General features: G+C 42.8%; 1 protein-coding gene across 4 annotated transcripts in view; it reads right to left on the reverse strand.

Annotated features, from left to right (window-relative positions):
- Lar (tyrosine-protein phosphatase Lar) overlaps positions 1 to 22,223 on the reverse strand; it is a 210,652-nt gene that overhangs the window by 24,404 nt on the left and 164,025 nt on the right. For all 4 annotated transcript variants that reach the window (XM_066739193.1, XM_066739192.1, XM_066739191.1 and 1 more), the window contains exon 7: positions 6,051 to 6,233. In XM_066739193.1, coding sequence (XP_066595290.1) covers positions 6,051 to 6,233 — 183 coding nt within the window. The remainder of the gene's footprint in view (positions 1 to 6,050; positions 6,234 to 22,223) is intronic.

Raw genomic sequence — 22,223 nt, forward strand, 5'->3', positions numbered from 1 at the left:
CTTCCGTAGTGTTATGATTAGTGAGTGTGGCAAGATTTTGGCCAGAAGCTGAAGAATAAAAACGTTGTGGTGTTAGACGACCGTATGATTATTTTACCTGCATTATGACTCTGAAACTCGAGATTCGTTTGTAAAGCTGTCAAATACTTTTACCCTTATAATACATAGCTATATACCCCCTAGAATTCCTATTCCATTAAGACAGTTGGGAAGAGAACGTAAAGATTGTTTTTTCGCGCAACGCGAGCCTCGATAAAACTCGATGAGACGCAAATGCGTGGCGTCACGCGCAGGTAAGCTGCACAACGACACAGCGATAACTATTTTTGCCACACGCAAAAAAGCCACTCGAAAGAAACAAAGCGACAGTCGAGCCGCAACGTACGCTATAATTATCCTGCATTCTGAGAAATCCCATTGTGTGGACAGTATGTATATTACATTGCAAACATTGCTGGTAACGGAAACGCAGGGTATACGAGTATTATACGCGGTATACGAAGGTGGGTGAAGCTTGAAATTCCCCGTACTTGTTTTCAGTAAATTGAAGCATCACCGAGCGTATGCTGTCTGTTTACCTCGGCTACCACGGGGCAGAAATTTAGCCCGCTGCGCGCTGCGCGCTGCACGCTGCACGGTTCGCGGTGACCGTGCTCGCTCGCCCGTCTAAAAACCGTACGTCTTTCCCTTTCTTTTTCTTTCGCGTGGAAGAAGACTTAATTTGCGAAACGACAACAGCAATTAGGGGAGCGTACAAGCCCCGCTGATACAATCTTCTCGGATCTAGCGAGAATAAGTCGACGCAAATTTTTAGCTTTCGGCGAACGGTGTAAAATATGGTGTTTGCTCAAAGTACACAGAGTGTATATATACGTATAGACGGGACATTGCAGGAGGTATATGGCAGAGTAAGCTCTATATTTGCGTATTTGCCAAACAATACAGAAATATCTTTACCTATATTTAATATTACAACACGGCAAATGCAAAATACGCGAGAGCACATTGTGCGCGCGTAAAAGTGTTCGAGATAGCGAGCAGCAGTGGTCGCTTTTCCGCGTTTCCTGTTTCTCTCTCGTTTGAGTTTTCTCGTTCTCGTTTCCTCACGGATGCTCGAGTTGGCGCATCCGGCGTGGCGGCCCTACAAACCAAACTACATGTACATATGTATGTATACACCGCGCACGGTATAGCGTATAGATATATGGATATAGACGCACGACGCGCCAACCTCGTCAGGGAATGATTTTGCGCGTACGGCTCGACGGATGGGAAATTCGATCCAGGTGGAATATAAATAGAAAATATATTTACGCTGCAAGTGCTTCGCCATATTCCGGATCCACGCGTCTCCGTATATATATATATATATATATATGCATATGTATACCATAATACAATGTATGTATAATATGTTGAGCCATAGCCCGAGGGACCCACTGCTAAAATGCGGGCTTTTCTGTCACACAGCGCTCTCCATTTTATCCGATTGTTCCGCTAAACGTTTGAATTCTCGATGCCCCTTAATTATCGAGCGTGCGGCTTTGCGAGTTTCCACGATGCCACTTTTTCGTCCTCGCGAATTATAACAGTTTTCCCGGGTAATCCGGATGGAATTAGCGCTATAACCGTGCGACGACATATTGATAATAAACACGGGTCAATCAAACTGTTTCGCTCCGATCGCTGTGCTATCGATGTGGGAAGCGTGGATGGGAAGGGAAGTGGAATTTTTTCTCGCTCGAGGCTTTGGTTTTATGGCGCCCGGCGCCACAAAAGCTAGTTCTACTTGTTTTCTCGTTTCGACTAATCAAAGGTAGAAACGTGCGGTGCATTATCATCCAAGTTGAATGGTACGGTGTTAATACGGGAGCTTCGGGAGCCGAAGCTGAGGGAAAATTGTGCGGGAAGCTTCTCGGCTATAGCTTACGTTCTCCTGCAGGCGATGTTCATCGGAGTATGATAAAGATCCTTTGTGGGGCGACCTCATCGCGCGCTTCGACTTGGCGGATTTCGCGCACGTGCTGCCTCCACCTTTTTATCCGGGCTCCGCAATTTCGAAATTCCACTGGTCTATCGAAGCCTTTGCTTCTTCTCTTAGAATCAAACGGTTTAGCGAGACGCGTGCACATGCAGGGCCGGCCAATCAATATTTTATAAACCGGTAACGCATGCTTCGCTTCAGAATTTGCTTCTCGTCCGCTGCAGTTGCTTAATGCCATCAATGCTCCCCTTTTCGGGTTTAACAGCTCGAAATTAATGCGGTTATAAATATACTTTCGCCATTTATGTGGAATGCTATATATACACGGGATCCTTTTTCACAGTCTTTCAATATTTTTTCTTTTCCACGAGGACTTTTTTTTGCTATATATTGCGGACGGATATCATAATTCGGTGGGCGGAAGAGTATCGTGAGTGAGGAGCGTGTGGCAAAGGTAGCCTAATGGTCTGCAAGGTGGGCCCGGGGGATCGAGAGATTCAGCTCTCTCGTCGGCCTTTCCGAGTCGCTCGGTCCCTCGGAGAGAATTCAAGATAGGTGAAGTGCTATTTGTGGATGAGGGAGTTAAAACAGCCGGCGAGCGTTGAGAGTCCCAGCACAGGTGCTAACTAAGCCGCGCTTGCTGTACTCCAATGTTGCTTGCTTCGAACTTCCGTCATCTCTGCTGCTTCCTTTCCTGTCTGGTCTACTCCCCTCCCCCCCCCCCTCCCCCTCGCCGTCCCACCTCACTTTCTCCAATTCCTCGAACAGTTCTTCCTTCCAACCCTCGTTCAACAGTATAGTCAACAAAGTCTTCGCAAAGAAATTCACTTATCCCTTATTAAGCCGAACGATGGAAAGCCACAAATTAAATTGCGATTTCTTCTTTTCTTATCAGAATCACTTCCGCCCTTTTATTCTCTCTTAATGTCTTTTCCATTTGTAACTTTTTCCACGGACTCTTTCACGCTGACGCGTAATGTCCTATTAGCAACGACCTATAGTATAGTGGTCGGGGGTAGGGGCAGAGGGGGTAAAAAATAACAAGTGGAGTAGCTAAACGGCTTTGTCTCCGGAGCAATTGGAAATTTTAAGTAGACCACTGGGGACTCGACTGTAGAATGCCGGTAAGCATAATTGTCTAATTGAGTTTCTTTCCTTATTTTAGGTGTATTGCAAAAGTTCTGGCCGCTCGGTGCAGTCACGTTCAGCGATAAGTTCCCTAAGTTTCCCCGGGCGTCTTCCTTACCGACGTAAAGCAGCATTTCGTAAAATTTAACCTTCACCGGGGAAAATACCGAAGCGAAACGGCACGCTGCAAAATTCTCTAATAACCAGGGACGCTTTAATTAATGTATATTGCGAATGTAGGATATACTTACGGCCGTGCTCCATCCTTTGGCAAATTAATGCAAATAACAAGAGAGTCGCGCGCGCGTCTCTGTCTCCTGACGTTATGCGCAATTTCAAAGGATGCGACGCGCGTTCACTTTTCTAACAACAAATATTCCAACGTTTCGCAAGCCACTCTTCGCCACCTTAAAAAATCTATGTAGGTCTCCCACCGTGAAATCAAGTCAGTGGCTTCTGGATGAAAAAAGGGGAGGGGGAGGGGGGTCGTGCGCGCGCTGTGTGCTATACAAGTATAAAACGAAGAAAAAGTCGAAGCGAATAGTTCCGAGTGTGTCTCGTGCCACGTTGTTGAAAGCTTTCTTTACTCGGTACGCAGCAACGTCTTACAACCACCCGCCTACTCATCACTTTCTCCCGCTACCTTGCTACAAGCTACTAGGCGTTTCTTCCACACACACACACACACACACACGCATACTCTAGCTCACACAGAAGAAACCCATACAACTATACACATCCATTTTCTTCTCGCGGAAGTTTGGTCGTCGGCAAGCGAGGAAAGTACATCGCTTGCGATGTGCTTTTTGCAATACATTAAGCCATATATTTTATAGGATATGGGAAGTCGGAAAGGAGGGTGCCGTGTAGAAGAACAGGGTCTTGAAGGATGCGAAGAAACGCGAATAACGTTATAATAATGCGAAAGTGACTGGCGCGATGAGGGAGCACCGACCTTTTCCCCGAAAACTTATCAATTCTTATCAATCAAACTCTCTAATACTGATAATATATATATATATATATATATATATATATATATATATACCGCGTCAGAAGGAGTCGCGCTAATTTCGAGCAATATCACTTAAACCGTGAAACCCTGGCACAGTAGCGATACACGCGTGTGCTCCGCCTACCTACTTTATAGCTTTAATATCGTGGCCAACGAACACTATTGAAGTTAAATTCGGTTCCAGTATATATATGTATACCTATATGTAGCATTTTAGCCTTTTCACCATTGCAGTATCACATTGTTTTTCCTTATTATAATTTGACAAATTTTCAAAGTGTAATTTGCACAGCGGTGGATCTGCGCGGGGGCAAAACAGGCTCGATCAATCCGGATGGTTTATTCGCAGGACGTGGTTGACCGATGAACGTTCGAGAAGAGGGAGATTTTTCTTTTCTAGAGAATTTTGGCGGGAAAGGCAAGTTTAACGCGTGCTGGATCGAGTTTCCACTCGAATGTTTTCTCGCCCGAACGCGAGAATCCTTTCCGCTGTTATTCTTTATAGCAATTTCGAGGGAGATTGCAGAAGCGCGTTGGTAAACGAAACACAGAATTAAGCGGCAGCTCCTGCGAGATTGTGCGGCAGCGCGAGGCACGCGGTTCTATCTTTGTGGGTTTTGCCTGCAGGTAAGCTCGCCAGTCGCCTCGCCCAACACAAACACATATATGTAGGTGGTGGGTATTACGTGTACTCTAGCCAAAACACTAGTGCATCTAATGTACACTTTTAACGTCGCGGCAAACTGCTACCGTGCCGTAAAGATAGTCGGCCGGGTAGACGCTGCCAGCTACTACGTGACGCGAAGCTCGATAATGATACCGTTTTGCTAATAAAAATAAAGCGAACGATACGTGTATATATATAGTATATGCGCATGCACCGAAAATAATCACTTCCCTCGCCGTCTTTTTCAACGTTTACCCTTTTAATCCCGAGCGTTACGCCTCTTTAACGTTCCCAGTCCAGCCTTTCCAATATGTTTCCCTTTAAATCATTTTACCCACTACTTTATCTGAAAATTGCAGGAAAAACTGATTTTATCCGCGCAGTGCACGATTTACATGCATACGCGAAATAGAAAATGAAGAGTGTGTAGGAGGCTAGGTTGGGGGGTGGTGGGTATGGGTGGATGCGTGGGGATGAGATTAGATAGGAATAGAGGAGAGACAAACGAGTTTTGAATTTCAAACAACAAATATCAATTTCTTGTGTGGCACAGTTAGTGCAGTTGCAGGTGGAATGGGGCGCCGCCTGCACCGCTGCATGGCAGTAGTGTATGCCGGAGTGCGAGAGAGAGAGAGAGAGAGAGAGAGAGAGAGAGAGCACACTCATTTGTGCGAAGCAGGTGGAGGCAGGTGCGCTCTCGGCAAACGAGATGGATGCGCTGAATGTTCCCATATCGCGTGACCACTCGATCAACGCTGCCGCGAGTTGACAGTGACTTACGCACTGGGACACTCAACGAGATATGACATGCGCCACCAGCAACGCCAACACCCCCTACCAAACCTCGTCGTTACCAGCGGCCACCTTTAACATTTTTCCCTGTCTCTCCATCATCGACAGGATCGCATTTTTTCCCCCCACCCCGTACGCACGCAGGCCACCACACGTCGCATCTCGCAATCCATGACAGTGGAAAGATGTATGGTGTTTGTACCGTGCCTCAACGCCAAACCCACGCCACCTTTTCCCCCCCTCTCTTTCCCGCATTCATTCATCTTTTTCTCCGTCTTATTATTACCGCCTAGCTGCGTATGTGCGTATATTTATAGCTTTGGGCGCTCCGTTATGCAAAAGACTCGATCTCGCTATTTATCATGGCCGATCGAATCATCGCGATACATTAAAATGTTTGAATTTTCAGCGGTATAGGAGTGTAGAAGCGTATAGAAGCGTAGCACAGAGATCGCGTTACTAACCTGATTCGAGGACGGTGTAGCGTGGGTTGGATGTGTCGATGGGTATCATATCTCGCATCCAAGAAATAATAGGCGGTGGTGAGCCCATCGCTGTGCATGGAAGGAACGTGTTGTGTCCCTTCTCCACTACCTTCGAAACTGGCGCCTGCGTTATCATCGGGAATCCATTCGGCAGGTTATCGGCTGTAAGATAAAGGAGAGAAGTTTGTTAAATTATATGCTTTCGTTAATTCGTACTTTTGACGGGAGCAAACATTAAAATGCTGGTGTGCTAGGGTGATTGATGAAACTTGGAGATATCCGTCGAAGGTCGTGTGCAGCACTTTAATGATCCTCCTTGATTAAAAGTGCAACAATGGGGAGGTTGAAGTTTTCGAGCTAACGGATACTGAGTATATTCGCTTCACCGATTTGCCGAGTGGTCGAATATGCATACGTGACATAGCAGAGCCATTTGCGAATTCGAAAATACTCTTTATTTTGCCCGAAGAGTAGTCCTGGGGGATGGAAAGTTAGGAAAAGTCATTGGAGCCCTGTCCGGCACGCTCGCTTTTCCATTTCCCAAGGTAGAAAGTAGAGTAGACTTGAATGTCTGGTCTCGTTAGTGTGTGTGTGTAGGTAGAGATAAATTTAAATAAAGCAGCGGGAGGGAAAGCTGTATTGATTGGCATTCGCATAAAGCACTGTCCGTTTCACGTTTCTCATCGATACTAATATATCATTCGGAGTATCTTATTGAGCACCCAAGTAGTATAATAATATTCTCGCTAAAGTTGTATCATAACCATTAGGCTATAAAGGGAAAGCGGGAAAGTGGGAAAAGGAGATGGATGGCCAAAGTAACGCAACATGTTTTTCCCATAGCACTCTCTCGAGATCTCCGAGTGATGATGGAAGAGCCAAAGGCACAAGACCAGACTTGCAATTGCCGAATGAAATTAATTCAAGCACTCTCCCACTATTCTGCTACTTATACCTATATTACACCACGCTCCTCTATACGTATAGTTACAATACTATACTGTATTAATCCTTACAGCGAATTTCAAGTTAAATCCAAGTTCGAGAATGTTGCGCTTCAATCTCCGAATTCTCCAACTGAATCTCCTCGTTGGGATCCATTTGGTTATTTAACTTGTTATTCCGCTCGCTTAAGCTACTAAAAAGTAAAGTTAATAGAGCGGATGGTTTGATAAATTCGACGCGAGTATATATAAATCTATTTAAAAGCATTTTTGTTTTTCAAGCTGTAATGTCGATAATTAATAGAGGTGTGTGCGCGTGTGTACGTGGACAATATTTCAATCGTTCAAAAAACAGCGGAAGAAGAAGAAGAAGAAGAAGTAGAAGAAAGCTTGTGATTGGTGGACGGTCATTGTCTTTCCTCGGCAAGTGAGTTTCTTTTGTCATCATTATCGGCCGTGTTATCCGACACGACGAAGCCAATTATATTGGCGACTGCGGTAGCGAACCGACAATAGGAATCGCCTGCAGACTTTTCGGGGCCCCTTAGCGCTATCTTTCGCCTGCTCGTAGCTACGACAAACAATAGCGGAGAGTATCGTCGACTCCGGAGTCCCGGTGACAACGACACTGCTCTCGCTCTGCTCCTTCCGGACTGAGCGTAGACCAGCGCGCGTAACTACTGTCCCCTCGAACTGTCCTTACGCGTTTTACCGAGCCACCTTGTCTCTGACAATTGCAGCGCCGCTGCTCCCACCTTGGATCGTGGACAACATCGCTATTTCGCGCAGGAATTGGTCTCCTCCTCCCACCCCCTCTCGCTCGCTCTCCTTTTTTTACCCCTCGCTGTGTGCTTCCTCGGCCCCTCTCGTCACTCGTACACCGTACACCGTTATACCGTTTCGCATCGCGTGACCACCACAGTCACGAGAAACATGCTGATACGCAACAAAGACACCTACCACTCTCCGAGTCTCCGTCCGTCCTCTCTCCCGCTGCGTTATATCGTTGTTGCTTTTCTTTTGTCTCTCATCGAGCAATAAAACTATAGTCATGCCGGGGCAAATCATGCAAGTGCCGATATTATCGAGCTACTTATTGTTATCGATATTACAGATTATACGGTTTCACGCTCGGAGGCGATAATACTTTTATGCAAGCCGGAAGCTTTTGACGAGAGATCGCTGGTGCTTTCAGGTAGTTTCAATAGAGAGGGTGCATTTCTTTCATGCTGTCCCATCTACTTCAACGAGACTGCTATACGCTTTACTGGGACTAAGTCGGCCTCTTTTATCGTTATATAGCGGTTTACGCGTTCCGCGTCGCGATCGTAATGTTTCAGGAGTGTGGAGGATGCGAGCGAGCCTGTCTGGTCGCTCCTTTTAGGATCTCAACACTCTCGACACTCTCTCCTCCTTCTACTCCCGATATATATATGTATACTCTCTCTCTCTCTCTTTCGCAAACTTCACCGCATAGATTACACGAAACAACCGACTCGAATTGCATTCATGATTCAGATATGGAGAAATTGTTTCAGACAAATTGCCCGGAGTCTCTGAGACAGTTTGGAACTCTAACGGATTTCATGATTAATGACGACTCTCGCGTTCCTTATTAATCTTGATTGAGGCAAATCTGGAAACTGATATCGTGCGATTACCTTTCGAGAGGGTCGACTCGGAAGAATGATACGGATCATCGTAAAACGTGAAAAGTTTTTGTCGTCGGGCACGAGGTTTGAGAAATCTCTCGAAAATATCGAAGGAAAAGTATAGCAGCCTATTTCACGGTTATTCCTTCCACCATCGAAACGCTCGGCCATTAATATAAAGTCGTGGTGGGAAAAATTTTTAGCTTCTCCTGTAAAAGTCCAGCCGTTGAAATATAGGGGACAGGCAAAAAAGGCATTGATTCGAAAGGACCTTCGCGTGATTCAGTTTAGTCTCTCAGTGAAATTCTTTTTGCGTATCGTACCCCGGGAGAGGAAGAACGGTGTATATAGGAAACAATACGCCTACTGCAAAGTTTCCAGAGTAAAATATCCAAGTATGGACGATAAATCGTACGACTCGTATCGGCACTGGAATGGTATAAATTCAAGCGACACCTTGTGTTGTGTGCTATGGACAGTCCACCTAACCTACACGCACACCAACTTGGAATACGCTATATGTATAACGTGACTGAGCACTGAATTTTGGGCAAATGCAAAGAGCGGAGGAATTTTCGAGACTAAAATTACCCAAGATCCCCATCAGCTGCGATCAATCTAACAAAATCGCTGTACCTGGTCGACTTATCACAGACATTAAAGGATAAAGATTACACTTTGATGAATCTCACGCAATTTTAGTTTATTCAACTCACGCTACTATTTGCCCGGGCTAAAGCAAACAGAGTTAGTTTTCTATTTGAGCTGGGATAAAAGTATAGAATGATTAAAGTAGATTGGTAGGCATGGAAGGACGAAAGGTATAATACATATAGGAGCAGTCTAGCTATTTTGCATTATTGATCGAACGTGGGGAAATCTGTTGATAAGGATAAATGTTTGCATAAAGGGAAGATGATTGGGGCTAGGTTATCGTAAAGTATAGTCCTATTTTGGAGATATTCGAGTAGCGAGCGAATGGCGCAGAAATTGCAGCTAGAAATCGATCGCAGCACTGGCGCTAGCGCGTATCGCGGCGCATCGCTCCAAGTAGCGAATAAAAAGCGACAGATATTTGATTGTATTTCAGTCAGCACGAACGATTACGATTATACGTCAGCTACACGGGCATTACACAATCGCTGTAGATAAAATCCATTTGCGATCGACGATGCGAGAAGAATTAATTCCTCCATCGATGCTGACTGAGCGCTGCCGGGCCAATAAGCGACGAGCCAATAAACCGCGCACGAATTTCCCGTAAAAGTCTCACGCAAACGCGCCTTCATAACTCAGGAACACTCGGCCAACCGTCCACCTTAGTATTCGCCAACCCGTCCGCCCTCTCGTTTCCCTGATTCCCCCCCCCCCCCCCGCCTCCCTTATTCTCCCTCTCTATCTTCCTCATTCGCCGATTATCGCCCTTGAGTCACTTCGAGGGAAATCGATTTTCCTCAAATTGCTTCGCTCCGGCAAAAAATAAAGTCACGAAACCGAATGACGATTGGCAAATCGGCACGGGGAATCCTACCAATTTTCCAATCCATACTTTACGAGCTCCCCCTTCTATATATATATATATATATATATATATATATATATATCAGAGTTTATGGTATACCCGAGTTACGACAATAATTAAGGTATAACCCGCACACACACATACACACATACACACACAAGTAGCTAGGTATATTATATTATTTTAAAGTATATGTAATCACCCGTATAATAAGAAGAGAGCTTTGCGAAATATTATTTAATAAAAGCTCTTCTCGCGCTCGTGCGCTGATTAACGCTGGCTGATATTAAGTGGGCGTGATTAGAGTGGTAGTCCCAAAGTAGCTTAAAAAGCACCGAATGCATTGCTAATCGTCTTTTGATCTCGTAATTAATACGGCTAAGAAATACAATTTTACGGAATGAATGGAATGTAGCGGCAAAGGGAGATATCTTTTATCTCGAATCTTATTCAGAGGCATTCATTAAGGGAAGCATGTGAGTTTCGCGTACATTAAGATATTAGGTGGAACGATAAATGAGGAAATAACTAAATTGTCAAATCCAAAAGGAAGATACAAAGTAAATAAATGCGAGAGCTGTGGAAGGGCTGCTCCTCGTTAATTGAAAGTAGACGGTTTACCTATGGGCCATGCTCAAAGTGCGTTTACTTTTCAAGGGTGGAATTAAGTTGAAACTCTCATGTCGGGCGCTCTCGTCAATTAGGACGTTGATTTCGGCTCCTTCTTTTCCCTTCACATTTACTACCAGAGATTTCCCGACCAACCGTTAAATTATGACCCACCTGTGCTCTATATCTATATATACAGAAAGCAGGAAAGATGAAGATTAAACCATTATAGAATATGTGTGTCATTTTTGTGATTATTTTATCAATACTTTTTTTCTACGAGAGAAATTGTAGAGTGCTTTTTTCCTAATTATAATAACGCAATGTCACTCAATTATAGTATTTATTGAAAAATATTATCTTTTTATCGACACATAAATGGTGCTCCAAAAATATCTCCTAACACGTCTGTGTATCGCGTTCAATCAGATTGATCAGATTTCAAAACGATTAAAAAGCACTTTTTCCTCTCTTCCTTCGTGTAATTGTACTATTTTTCCAAGATGAGATTGATTCGATTATACTCGGCGCAAATAGCGCTGCTACGTTAAATTGATCGGTAAATAACACATGCGAAATGGAGAGACATGTGTTTCGGAGAAAATATTGTTTGTTCTTCTCTCAACGAAGAAAATAATGGTCAATTAAAATGCTTTCTGCATATAATAGTTCTTGTTTGCAGGCTAAATTTGATAATGGAATAAAGGAATTTAAGGACGAGTAGAGGTATAAGGTAGCACGGGGGGTAGTATATTAAGCGAGGCTAATTTTGTCAGGCAGTAACTTTGGTGGTCCATACATTCAATTACAAAGAGCAACTTGGCCTCTGTGCGTTTAAAGCTGCAAGTCTCCCTGCGTTAGAAGTGTTGGTCGAGAGGTGTATATATATATATATATATATATTGCATGTATACACATGCATGTTTGCGTATATACAGCATCGCAACGTAATGCCTATAAAGTCACCCAATGCGATTTACTCATAACGCGTTTATCGAATCACATCGACAAGCAATTAGCGGTTAATTGCAAGGAGAAGCTCCCTATGGTCTTTGACAAGGACGATCACAAATGGGTCTTTGTATAGCGTACATACCTAAGATTACCGACTCGGGATTAGATATCCAATACCCAAACCAATTGAAACTATATAGACGCAAGATAAGATGACCGATTCGAAACATCCCTCATGCTGCTGCACTATTACACTATAATGGCATAAAACGACTCTCCTGCGAGATTTCAGTTTCATTCATCAACGAGATGAGAAATTATTCTATTGTGAAAACCCTCGATGAAAGCTGTATGCTAAAGATAACTACTTGTGCAAAATTACGCAGAAAATAATTTCGGATCCACTATTATTGATGTTAGGTAAATTTACAAATGAAAGTATAAGTTTGCCAATACAGTGTAAATGTATTAATTCGATCGATTTTGTGTATTTATGCGTACTATGAAATTAGTAAATATTCAGTAAAATTGATAGGAAATAACCAAGTAGCATATATTGTATTGTTAAAACATTTGTTTAAAAGCTATAGGTCATAATTTGTGTCACTGTCGTTATATATTTATCGTGTAATATTGAGCAAATTATTACATCTGTAATTTCACATAAATTTGTGCAGTATGTGGTCCGCTAACGAGTAATCCAAGCAAAGATCAGTTCGGCTTCGGTAGAAACCCCCTGAATCATAAATTGATTAGTTCATTAGTTAATGAATTCGTTTGGCCATATAATAGAAAACGCCGGGAGCCGTTAGTCGAATTAGGCTGATGGTGAGATTCCTGGCCGTTGTGATGCGGCATCCCCGAACGTCCTACACGCATATCGAACCAAGCATAGAGGTGCTTCTGTGTGCGTAAATATCTGCGAGAAGAGACGCACGCGCAGCTACGGTATACTACTGATAGAAGCAGGGCCACCAACTAATGGACATCCGGTATTTCGCGGTGAATTAAGCTGGAGGCACGTAAAAGGTTTGCTTGTCATGGAAAATACAGTCGAAGCTTGAATTTTCCCGTGTTCCGGAAGCTTTCCTGTTAGCCGGGTTAAAATCATTTGGACCGAAACGTTATTGCAATATGTTCTAATGTTATTGTTGAACAGAAAGGGATGGGGAAGGGGGTAGAGGGAAAATACGTATAGCCCCTGATATTATAAAAAAACACGTTTGATTAACCGTATTGCCTCAGCGAGTTTCCATTACATTTCTCTCTGTCCTAATTTTCATAAATTTTCTCGGTCACTGGTTCTCTCTCGTATCATTTTGATATGCCACTATTATTATACCCTAATCGCTTTATCCAGCTTGATTTAAAAACAGCGACGATAGTAAATAAATATTTGATTTTCTCAAATCGGATTTTACATTTCGCCACTGATATAAAAATTACTGATATTCATTCGTCCAACTTAATTTCCGAGGGTCCACTATTTTAACTTGAAATGGGAATGCACGGCTAAAAAAAGAAATTAATCGATACTTGTGCACGGCAAACGGTTTTACAGAGGAGCGCATTTGAATTTTTAAAATAAAGTCTAAAATGGAAATATATTAAACACGTTTCAGTATGGATTTTTCTAAAATATCGTTTTACTGGAGAAACCCGGTCACGGAAAAGTGTTATTTTCTTTCGATTCCCACATCGATAGTTGATGCTGATAGTTAAAGAGCTGCATTGTTCGTTATACTGGCGTATATTATCCAAATGTATGATTAATATCAATCCCGTTGATTACGTGTTTTTTGTGAAAATACTTCTCTCTTTCTTTTTAGCGAAGCAGCAGCAGCGGCTTCAGGCTAATATGGCGAAGCGCGGAATCCCTATCACTCCATCAAAGGAACAACGAGGCTTTACTTTATTATAACAAGTTATTAAGCATTTCTCCTTATTTAATACTTTAATTTAAATTCCAAAGGGATAATTCATAGTCGAATATCGTTATTCAACAAAATCCTGTTCAACGCGTTATTGCACAAAGTTGCAAGCAAACTCGACTTGTGTAAAGACTCGTATAAAGACTTTGCAGCTATGAATACTTGAAGCCGAGCTCTATCAAGCGAGGCGTTCTATGCGTAACAGTATTGGAGCTTCCTAAGCTGATTTCAAGATAAATTCAGTGATCGGTTATAAAGCGATCATTCGTCGTGATCATTTAGCAAGTTGCAGCAACTCAGTGGCAGTGGGAATATCAAAGCTCTTTGAAGGTCGCATGATTTTCGAATCAGCGGATATATCGGGAAACCGTTAGCGGAATTAAAAGATGGCGGATAAAGCAAGTAGCCCGCGTCGGCATAAAGCAAATTTTGCAGCAGGCTGAATGGCTGTAATAGCTTCTATTTTATACTGCAACGATCGGATGGGATGTCCGATGTGCGATTGATATATATATATATATATATACACGCTGATTTCTGCATGAAATAAACGTGTATAAAGACACGGAGCTCATTTGGGTGACACAAAGAAAATACCAGTCAAACTTGACGATCCCTCTGCTCTCTCGTACAAAATATATCTCTTTTTTTATTTAAATTATCTTGTTTGATTTATGGGTTTTTGTCAGCGGAGGATTTCCTTCGGTTTAGAATAGTCGACGTTTTTTTAGTGTAAAATGGGGATAATCAAGGTCCGGAGTTAGGGGGGGGGGGGAGGGAGGGGAGCAGCAGTGTAAAAATCACGAGAGACGGGGAAAAAAGGGAAAAGGGAAAAGCAGGAATCCTGGGAAGTTTTATTATTCATGAGAAGCGGATGAAGGTACTTAGGGGCGAGTGTGCAAGGTGTAGCGTGGGGAATGTCCGTCGCGTAGGACGAAGCAAAGGTAAGAAAAGGTAAGGATGAGGATGCGAGTTGGAGCGAATAGGATCCAGGAAGCGTCGCGGCTAAGGAAGCTCGGCCACATGCGGCTAATGCAGCGTTGCTTGCTGGTAACGGCTTCCGACGGAGATTTTAGTGGAGCATAAGAAATTCAAACGTCCTCTTTAAGACGCGCGCCGAACTTTAACGAGACCGCAAACTCTGCTTTGTCAAGGTTGCAATCTTCGACAGTTCCACGATATTTACTTATTAGCTCCGATTTTCCTCTCTTTCGCCCTTATATTAATTTGGTCCCTGTATACTGTGTGTGTGTGTATATATACACAGTTACCTTCTCGTTCAGCTATTCGCCACCAATATGATCGATAGGATCGTAAGATATCGAAGCAAAAACGAATCGATATAGATTCTATAATGCTCTTAACGAGCGTTACGTGTCCACGTAAAACGACGAAGCTTTTAAAGCGATTGGCGGAATCTAGCGAAGCCAGCAGACGCCCTATTTTAATACGCTTTTTGTATCTTTTCCCTCGCGGCCCACAATTTCAAACTTCTAGCCTGATCATACTTGGAGAATATTACTTAACGCCCTTCCCCGTTCGCTCCACCGTGTTTCTCCCTCTCACAATCCTTTCACGCAATAATGTAAATCGTTCGGAGGTCGATCGCCACAGCTTTGTCAAGCTTTTTCCCGTCTTTTGATCAATGTTCATACCGGAATCCATTATAGCTGCTACAACCTGCTGCAACAATAACAGACGAGGTTACTGACCGTAACGAACGCTATACTCTTCATCATTCATGGACCGGATAAAGTTTGGATTAACCGAAACTTGATATACGTCCATTGTCCAAAAACTGGACATGATATGTTGCAGGGAAAAGCTCGATCTAAAAAGCTTAAAAGAAGAAATAAGAAATTTGCAACTACATTCTTCCGTCTCGTTTCGAATATTAATAATGATTCTTCGCAGAGAAGAATAATATACTCCTCGCACAATTCAACTTTCAAATACCATACGTATTATTACCATTTATGTTTCTGCCCTTTGTATGATGTATTAATTAAAGGTATTACGAAATAATGAAATTCTCTCTCTCTCTCTCTCTCTCTCTCTCTCTTTTTCTCCCTTACTTTGTTCTGCAATTTTATACGAGAAATATACAAGCTTTCACTGTATTATGGCTTATAGGGCTATACTACTGCTTATTATTTCAGATTAGCCGGTACCGCTTACATCAGTAGTACGAGCCGCGTGTGACCTGTTTAATGGACTTGAATATTGATCGCCGCCGATGTTGAAAGTTTCCTGGAAATGCATTTTATAGATGCAAGAGTACTTTAATAATCAAATAGCTTTCATAATTGAATGCTTGAAAATGTTAAAAAGAAAACAAAGAAAATTGGTAATTATATAATGAAAGTCGGTAACGAGGTACGGAATACATGCGTATACATATATGTATAATAGCAAAAGTGTCTATCCGTAGGCTTTATTAAGAGAGAGAGAGAGAGCGAACGTTATTGGAGTGACGAGTGGTAGCCGGGTAACGAAGAAATTGTTGCGAATTCAGCGAATTTGCAGCGAGCGAAAATCAAGACGAGTCGTTGAAAAAGGGTCCTACACGTTGAAGAGGAGAGGAGGAGCGGATGCAAGAGCAATTTTCCTGACGATGGCTGCTGCTGCCTTACATGTTGGCACCATTAGTATAAAACCGCGAGTAAAATTTGACTCGCTGCAGTAGGGATTGACGCGTCGAAGTTGCGAGACATAATAGTGGAGTTGGTAGTGCCAGTCAGTTATCCGAATCCTTATCTATTATGAATTTCATTCCCTCTGAGACGGCTGCAGCTTTTCCAGGGTTGCCCTCATCACTGCGAGCTTGCCGCCACTCGCTACTCCCACAGCCCACTCAAGCCACGTCCAGGGCTCCTCCCTTCCACCCTTCCACCTTTCGACTCTTCCTCCTCCGTCTCTCTCTCTCTCTCTCTCTCTCTCTCTCTCTCTCCCTCGACACCCCGGTGTACCCCACCCGGATCCACCGCTGTCTATGCGGCGCCCTGATAATTAATTTTACGTATCCAGTTTACAAGCGGGCGAAGCGGCGTGTAATCAGATTTCGCCTCGAAATTGGTAGAGATTGTTCGTGGAAGTCTCTCTATTCCATCCGCACCGTCCCTCCTCTCCATCAGCCACCCCCTCTCCCCCTCTCCCGCCCTCCCTCCATCTCCCTATCCATTTTTTTGCCAAACTCTTTTGAAACTACCCAAGGCTTTTCTTTCCGTTAACAAACAAGCTTTCTGCGCAACACCCATCAAGCTTCCCAGAGAATTTCGAAGCTCCGTTTTCATCTATATATATATATAGTGGGTAGAAGCACATACCTACACCGGCAAGAAGAACATCCGTTGAAAAATTACCAGCGCATGATGCAATTTCAGTAGTGGAAACGGATATAAACATGTTCTACGACTATCAGGCTCGGTAATTAAGGATGATTGGTATCACGAACGAGTGAAATTAATGCTTCAGCTGCAAGTTTCGCGAATCTAGATAATCGCGAAAGTTTTTAAGTGACAAACTTTTCACTACTTAGTACGTAAATAAACGCGCGAATCTTCCGCGGCTGTGCCTCATTTAGTGTAGTATGACCTTAATTGCATCATCGCATAATCTTCGTCTACTCATCGTCGGGAAGCAAATCGTGCAGTGGAGAATTGATATAGTTTCGCGATTCAGCAGAAGTAATTTCATAGCCGTTGCCAGGGGGCGAGGGGGGCGGGGGGGGGGGGTGGAAAGTTAAGAAATATAATCGTGAAACTTCTGAAATCCACAATAAACGTAATAAATTCTAATGAAAAAGTGAAGCTAGCGGTGAAGCTTCTTGGTATATGAGAATGGAGTATATATATGTATATGCGCGGAATTGGTGCTGAAAAAGAAGAGCCATTGTCCAAAAGTGGCAATCAGTGGTTGAGAGGAGTAGGGTTTAGTGGTGGGATAGTGAATCGTGAATCGTGCTTGTATCTGTATTTTAGTGTTGAACTCGAGGAAAGTAACAGTGCTGGCCGGGGCAATGGGAAATTGTAGGCATCACGGGAGATGGAATAGTAGGTAGATAGGTAAGTAAGTAGGTAGGTATGTAGCTAGCTAGGTAGGTGAGAATCTTCGTGAACGGTAACTCTGTTACCATGCACTTTGCCTCGATAACTCCATTTCATACTAGGATTCTATTCTAGCGTCCAATAGTTTCCTTTCAAGCCGGCCCCTTTCGTGCCACTTTCCAACCCGAAGATATTACCGATCCAAACAAGTCAATGTGCTCCGCAGCTTCTATTTACTTGCTCTATAGTGCAATAAATGTACAGGCTCTGGCCTACTCATCCCACACCACGTAACTTTACGTGGAATATAATGGACATGGATCACTCAAACAGACTCGATAGCACACTTTTAACTAATTTTACTTGTCGAATAAATCAAATTGTCTAAAATAGTATTATGAAATCGATTATTTACAAAAATCAAGAATGTTTACAGTCACTTGAAAGTAATAAGAAAACAAATTATAGAAATAATCTATGAAACAATAAGTATTAATTTTAGACAAGTATTTTTAAGTTTATAAAAGAAAAGAAACAATAAGCTCCTGCATCAAATTCTTGATATCATATGGAACATAAACGATTAAATTATACCAATGAAAAAATATCTTTTACAGTCAGAACGCACACACATTCTTAATTATTAATTTTACTCCCCTTGTGTAAAGGACGTTTTTCGATTTCCCAATAATTTTTACTATCTAAAAATAGCAAGCGAAGATACCGTTTTAACTGATGTGCCAGGTTTCGCGAAACTCTATATATATAAGATATTTTGCGGTTCTGCTCAGAACGACCGTTGCACACTCGTTCGTCTTATTTCGGTACTCGAAAGCGTCTGGATCGTTAATTCTCCCCGAGATATACCGGAAACCGCTAAACCGCACCACTAAACGCCTCGGTGTCCTTGTAGTTCGTTAAGCATCAGGAGTAAAGCACAGGCGAGTCTCGTAGATGTCGAAGAGTTGACTGATCAGGTTGACTATTCTAATAACGGGTCAGCGATAGATCATTCTCCGGGAGCCAAGGTACATCAATCCAGCAGAATGTTGTGGCAAGAACTCTCGATAGAAAAGTGCTGCGATGTTCGGTATATTGATCTCTGGTTGGACAGGCTGACATCCAGCTGACTATTTGGTCAACGAAGATGAAATTGTAACTACAACTGTCGGGCGGGCGAGGAATAGCAGGCAGGCAGCGTGCAGGTGGTAGTACGAGGAAACGTCCAAATTTGATAAATTGAGAATAAAGAAACATAATGCCTTTGTCACGTGTACAATGGCAAAGTGAATCACTGTGACGTCGGCGTTATTAGGATACAAAGGTAGTACGCGTGGCGGCGAGTAGATAATCCATCAGTCCGTCGTAGATGGTCGTGGGAACGAGCAACGGCTTCTGGCAAAGTCGTACGTCGACTCTGAATTCCCAGATTGAGCAATGGCGTTTCGTTCAAAGTGGCCGCTTCGAAATCCTGATTTATGCATCGCGAATGCTAAATTATTGTGCTTAGCCGAGCGAGCCTATAGATCATACGATTCGGCCTCTCCATTTTCCGTTTATGTCTCTGACACCGCTTGCGTGTAATGGCTTCTCACCTTTTCTTTCCTTCCTTCCTTCCTTCCTTCCTTCCTTGTTTGTATTTCTTCCACCCTTTTCATTGGTCCTGGTCTCATAAGCTCCGGAGCACCCCACCCACTCGGCCAAGACGCTTTGCTATCGCACCTCGCCCCATAGTCCCCATCCCTGCAACCTTTCTTGCCTCGCTCCTTTGCTATCCTTTGCGCAACACTGGTATATGTGTGTGTGTGTGTGTGTGTGTGCGCGCGTGTATATACAGTGTATATATAGACCGCGTTGCTGGCTTCGTCCCGGTCCGACCCAACCAAGCAACCCAACCTAACCCAAAGCAGTGAGCCAAGCAGCCAGCCGTCGAGGTCTTCGGTTCTGGCAAGTAGTTTGGTCCGGTAGTTGCTTACATTACCATACGAATGGCCGATCGATCCAACAGCCAAACTACCTAGGCAGCTTCGCCATACTCGCGCGCGCACACGTACATCTCGCACGTAGAGAACGATGCTGGCGCGCGCGCGGCTACCCCTTATACACCTCGGAGAATGCACACGTAGTAGACTAGTACCAACCTCGTGTCTATACATGTTGTGCACGGAAGCGTCGCCACGTGCACTGGCCGAACTATCGACAGGCATACCACTTAGGCACTTTCACAACTCTCAATCGTTAATCATTGTTATACGGACACTTTTGCACACTTAATTCATAGATTCTCTTACCGCCTCTTCCACAAGTCCCTAAAGCTGCTTGCTTGCTTGCCTGCCTGCCTGCCCTCCATATCCCATGAATTAACCATCATGAATAAGCAAAAAACCACCAATACAATATTTATTATAAACGCATTATTTCGCAATTTATCATAGCGCCGTATATTTCAGCTTGAGGCAGGAGATTCGACGAGGTTACTCTTTTTACTCTCTACCGCGCGGCTCGAAACAACGATTGAAAAGTATTCTACTTATTTTAAGTTTAATCTTGGATATTGCTCCCCCTAATATTAGCATTCCTATTGCTATCTCTAACAAAGGAGCATTTTTGCAGATTCCCAACAAAGAAGAGCGCGCGAGGGACTGTCAATAGTGATATTATTCCCTCATTCTTTCTTGTCTCGAGCGAAGGCAAAGTCTGGAATCAATTGGAATGCGGCCTACTTGTGAAACAGCTCTCAGAGGTAAAACGTCTGACAAGGAGATTTGAGAAAGGGGAGTCGAGATAAGATGACACGGGACAGAAAAGCCAAGAGGGAACGGTCATTGCGAAAAAGTTCGAAGACGCTTACCGGAAAAATATAAAGAAAATTCTCTGACAAAACGCGCGCTTCCAGTGAACTCGGTGGAAAAGGTAGATAGGGATGTGACGAGCTAGCCCAAAGGAATCCGTACTGGGAGAGGGACTCAATATTAGGGAAGCCAAAACTTCCTGCCCAGTGGAGAACGACTAAAATCTTCTCTTTGACCTCGTAATACTGAATTGGAATAGCTCCTGTTGACGGACTTTGTCTACAATACCGTGAAACGCGATAACACCACTGACTCAACGTCCCCTTTCTGCAATATCTCACGAATTAGACGGTGCGCCCACTTTTCACGCATATTGCTTCAATCTCAGTGATTAGCTTACCATTACCTCCCAACCTCGTTGCTTAGCCTCGTCAAATCTATCAAGATTAATGATGTCGCTTGGCTTATCTGATTGATTTAGCTTTAAACCTTTCGCGTCATTTAATAATCAATAATTACTTTTAAATTACCAATAGTTTAAGGGGAGAGCTTTGTAGGTTCGCTGCTTTTCAAACATCTATATTTTCTATTTGCAAATATTCTTTTGCATATGGAGAATACATATGCAAAATTATAGCATTAAATCCCATTCTGAAATGTAGCTACGAGGGATGCGCGCCAATTAAGCAGGTACAATATAGGGTGGTGCACGCATATCAGAAAACTTTAAACACATTTTTCCCAAAACCTGCACATTTTCCATATTAGCGAGAATCCTGTATAACTCATAGAATTTTTATTCAAATTACTCGATCGAAAGTTTGAATCAAAGACAATACAATTACTGTCACATAAGCTTCAAAACTTTAAAAATGATTTTTATGGTAAAAAATTATGGAAAAATAAAGGAGGAAATTTGTCGTTTCTTTCTTGTTCTACTCTCTATTTTTGATTTTTTTTTATTCATACGCATTCTATACTCATACTAAAACGAATTTTTATTGGATTGTATGTTTCGGACACGTTTTAAAAAATTTGCGTGTCCCGCCCTTTAGGAAGAATCCTTTGCTTGCGAATATTCAAATAAAATTTTCAACCTGGTGTTTTTCTTCTTCCGATATTCGTTTATATATACGAAGAATTTTATAAAGGTAGATAAATTTAACCAAAAAATCTATGTTAAACCAGTCTTATCCATTAATTATTCAGCAATTTCTCTCAGATTAACTGGTGGCTCAGTACTAATTAAGCTTATACCGACCAAACTCATGACTTACTAAATGCCAAAAAACTTGCACATTTTAAGAAGATATTATTTATTTGCGCAAATTTTACTTAGAATCAGTGAAAACAGTTTTCAGTATTTATTTGAATCTTGTACAAGTCTGAACCTTTTGGTGAAAATAGATGCATTTAACCGATGCTGCAAAAACCATTTGAATGTCGAAGAAGGAAAAATGAGAAAAAGTGTACTAGAGAGCTTTGAAGGAGCCAGTAGTTAGGTACCTATTGCTTATTTTGCAAGACTTTGATATCTCGTAATTTCGAAAATTCACGACTGGTGCACGAGGCAAGTAGAAAATAGAGTCGAATTGGGCAACAGTCGTTAGGTTAATTCATCGAGGTTCTAAATGATGAGCATTTCCTGCTGAGAGCGTGGCCACCCAACCAGCCACTTTAGTGCTTTAGACCGATCATTTTG

The sequence above is a fragment of the Prorops nasuta genome, unplaced genomic scaffold (assembly GCF_024137725.1).
Source record: "Prorops nasuta isolate Cenicafe-Biocafe unplaced genomic scaffold, Cenicafe_Pnas_1.2 PNAS00019, whole genome shotgun sequence".
In the NCBI taxonomy this organism is placed as follows: Eukaryota; Metazoa; Arthropoda; class Insecta; order Hymenoptera; family Bethylidae; genus Prorops; species Prorops nasuta.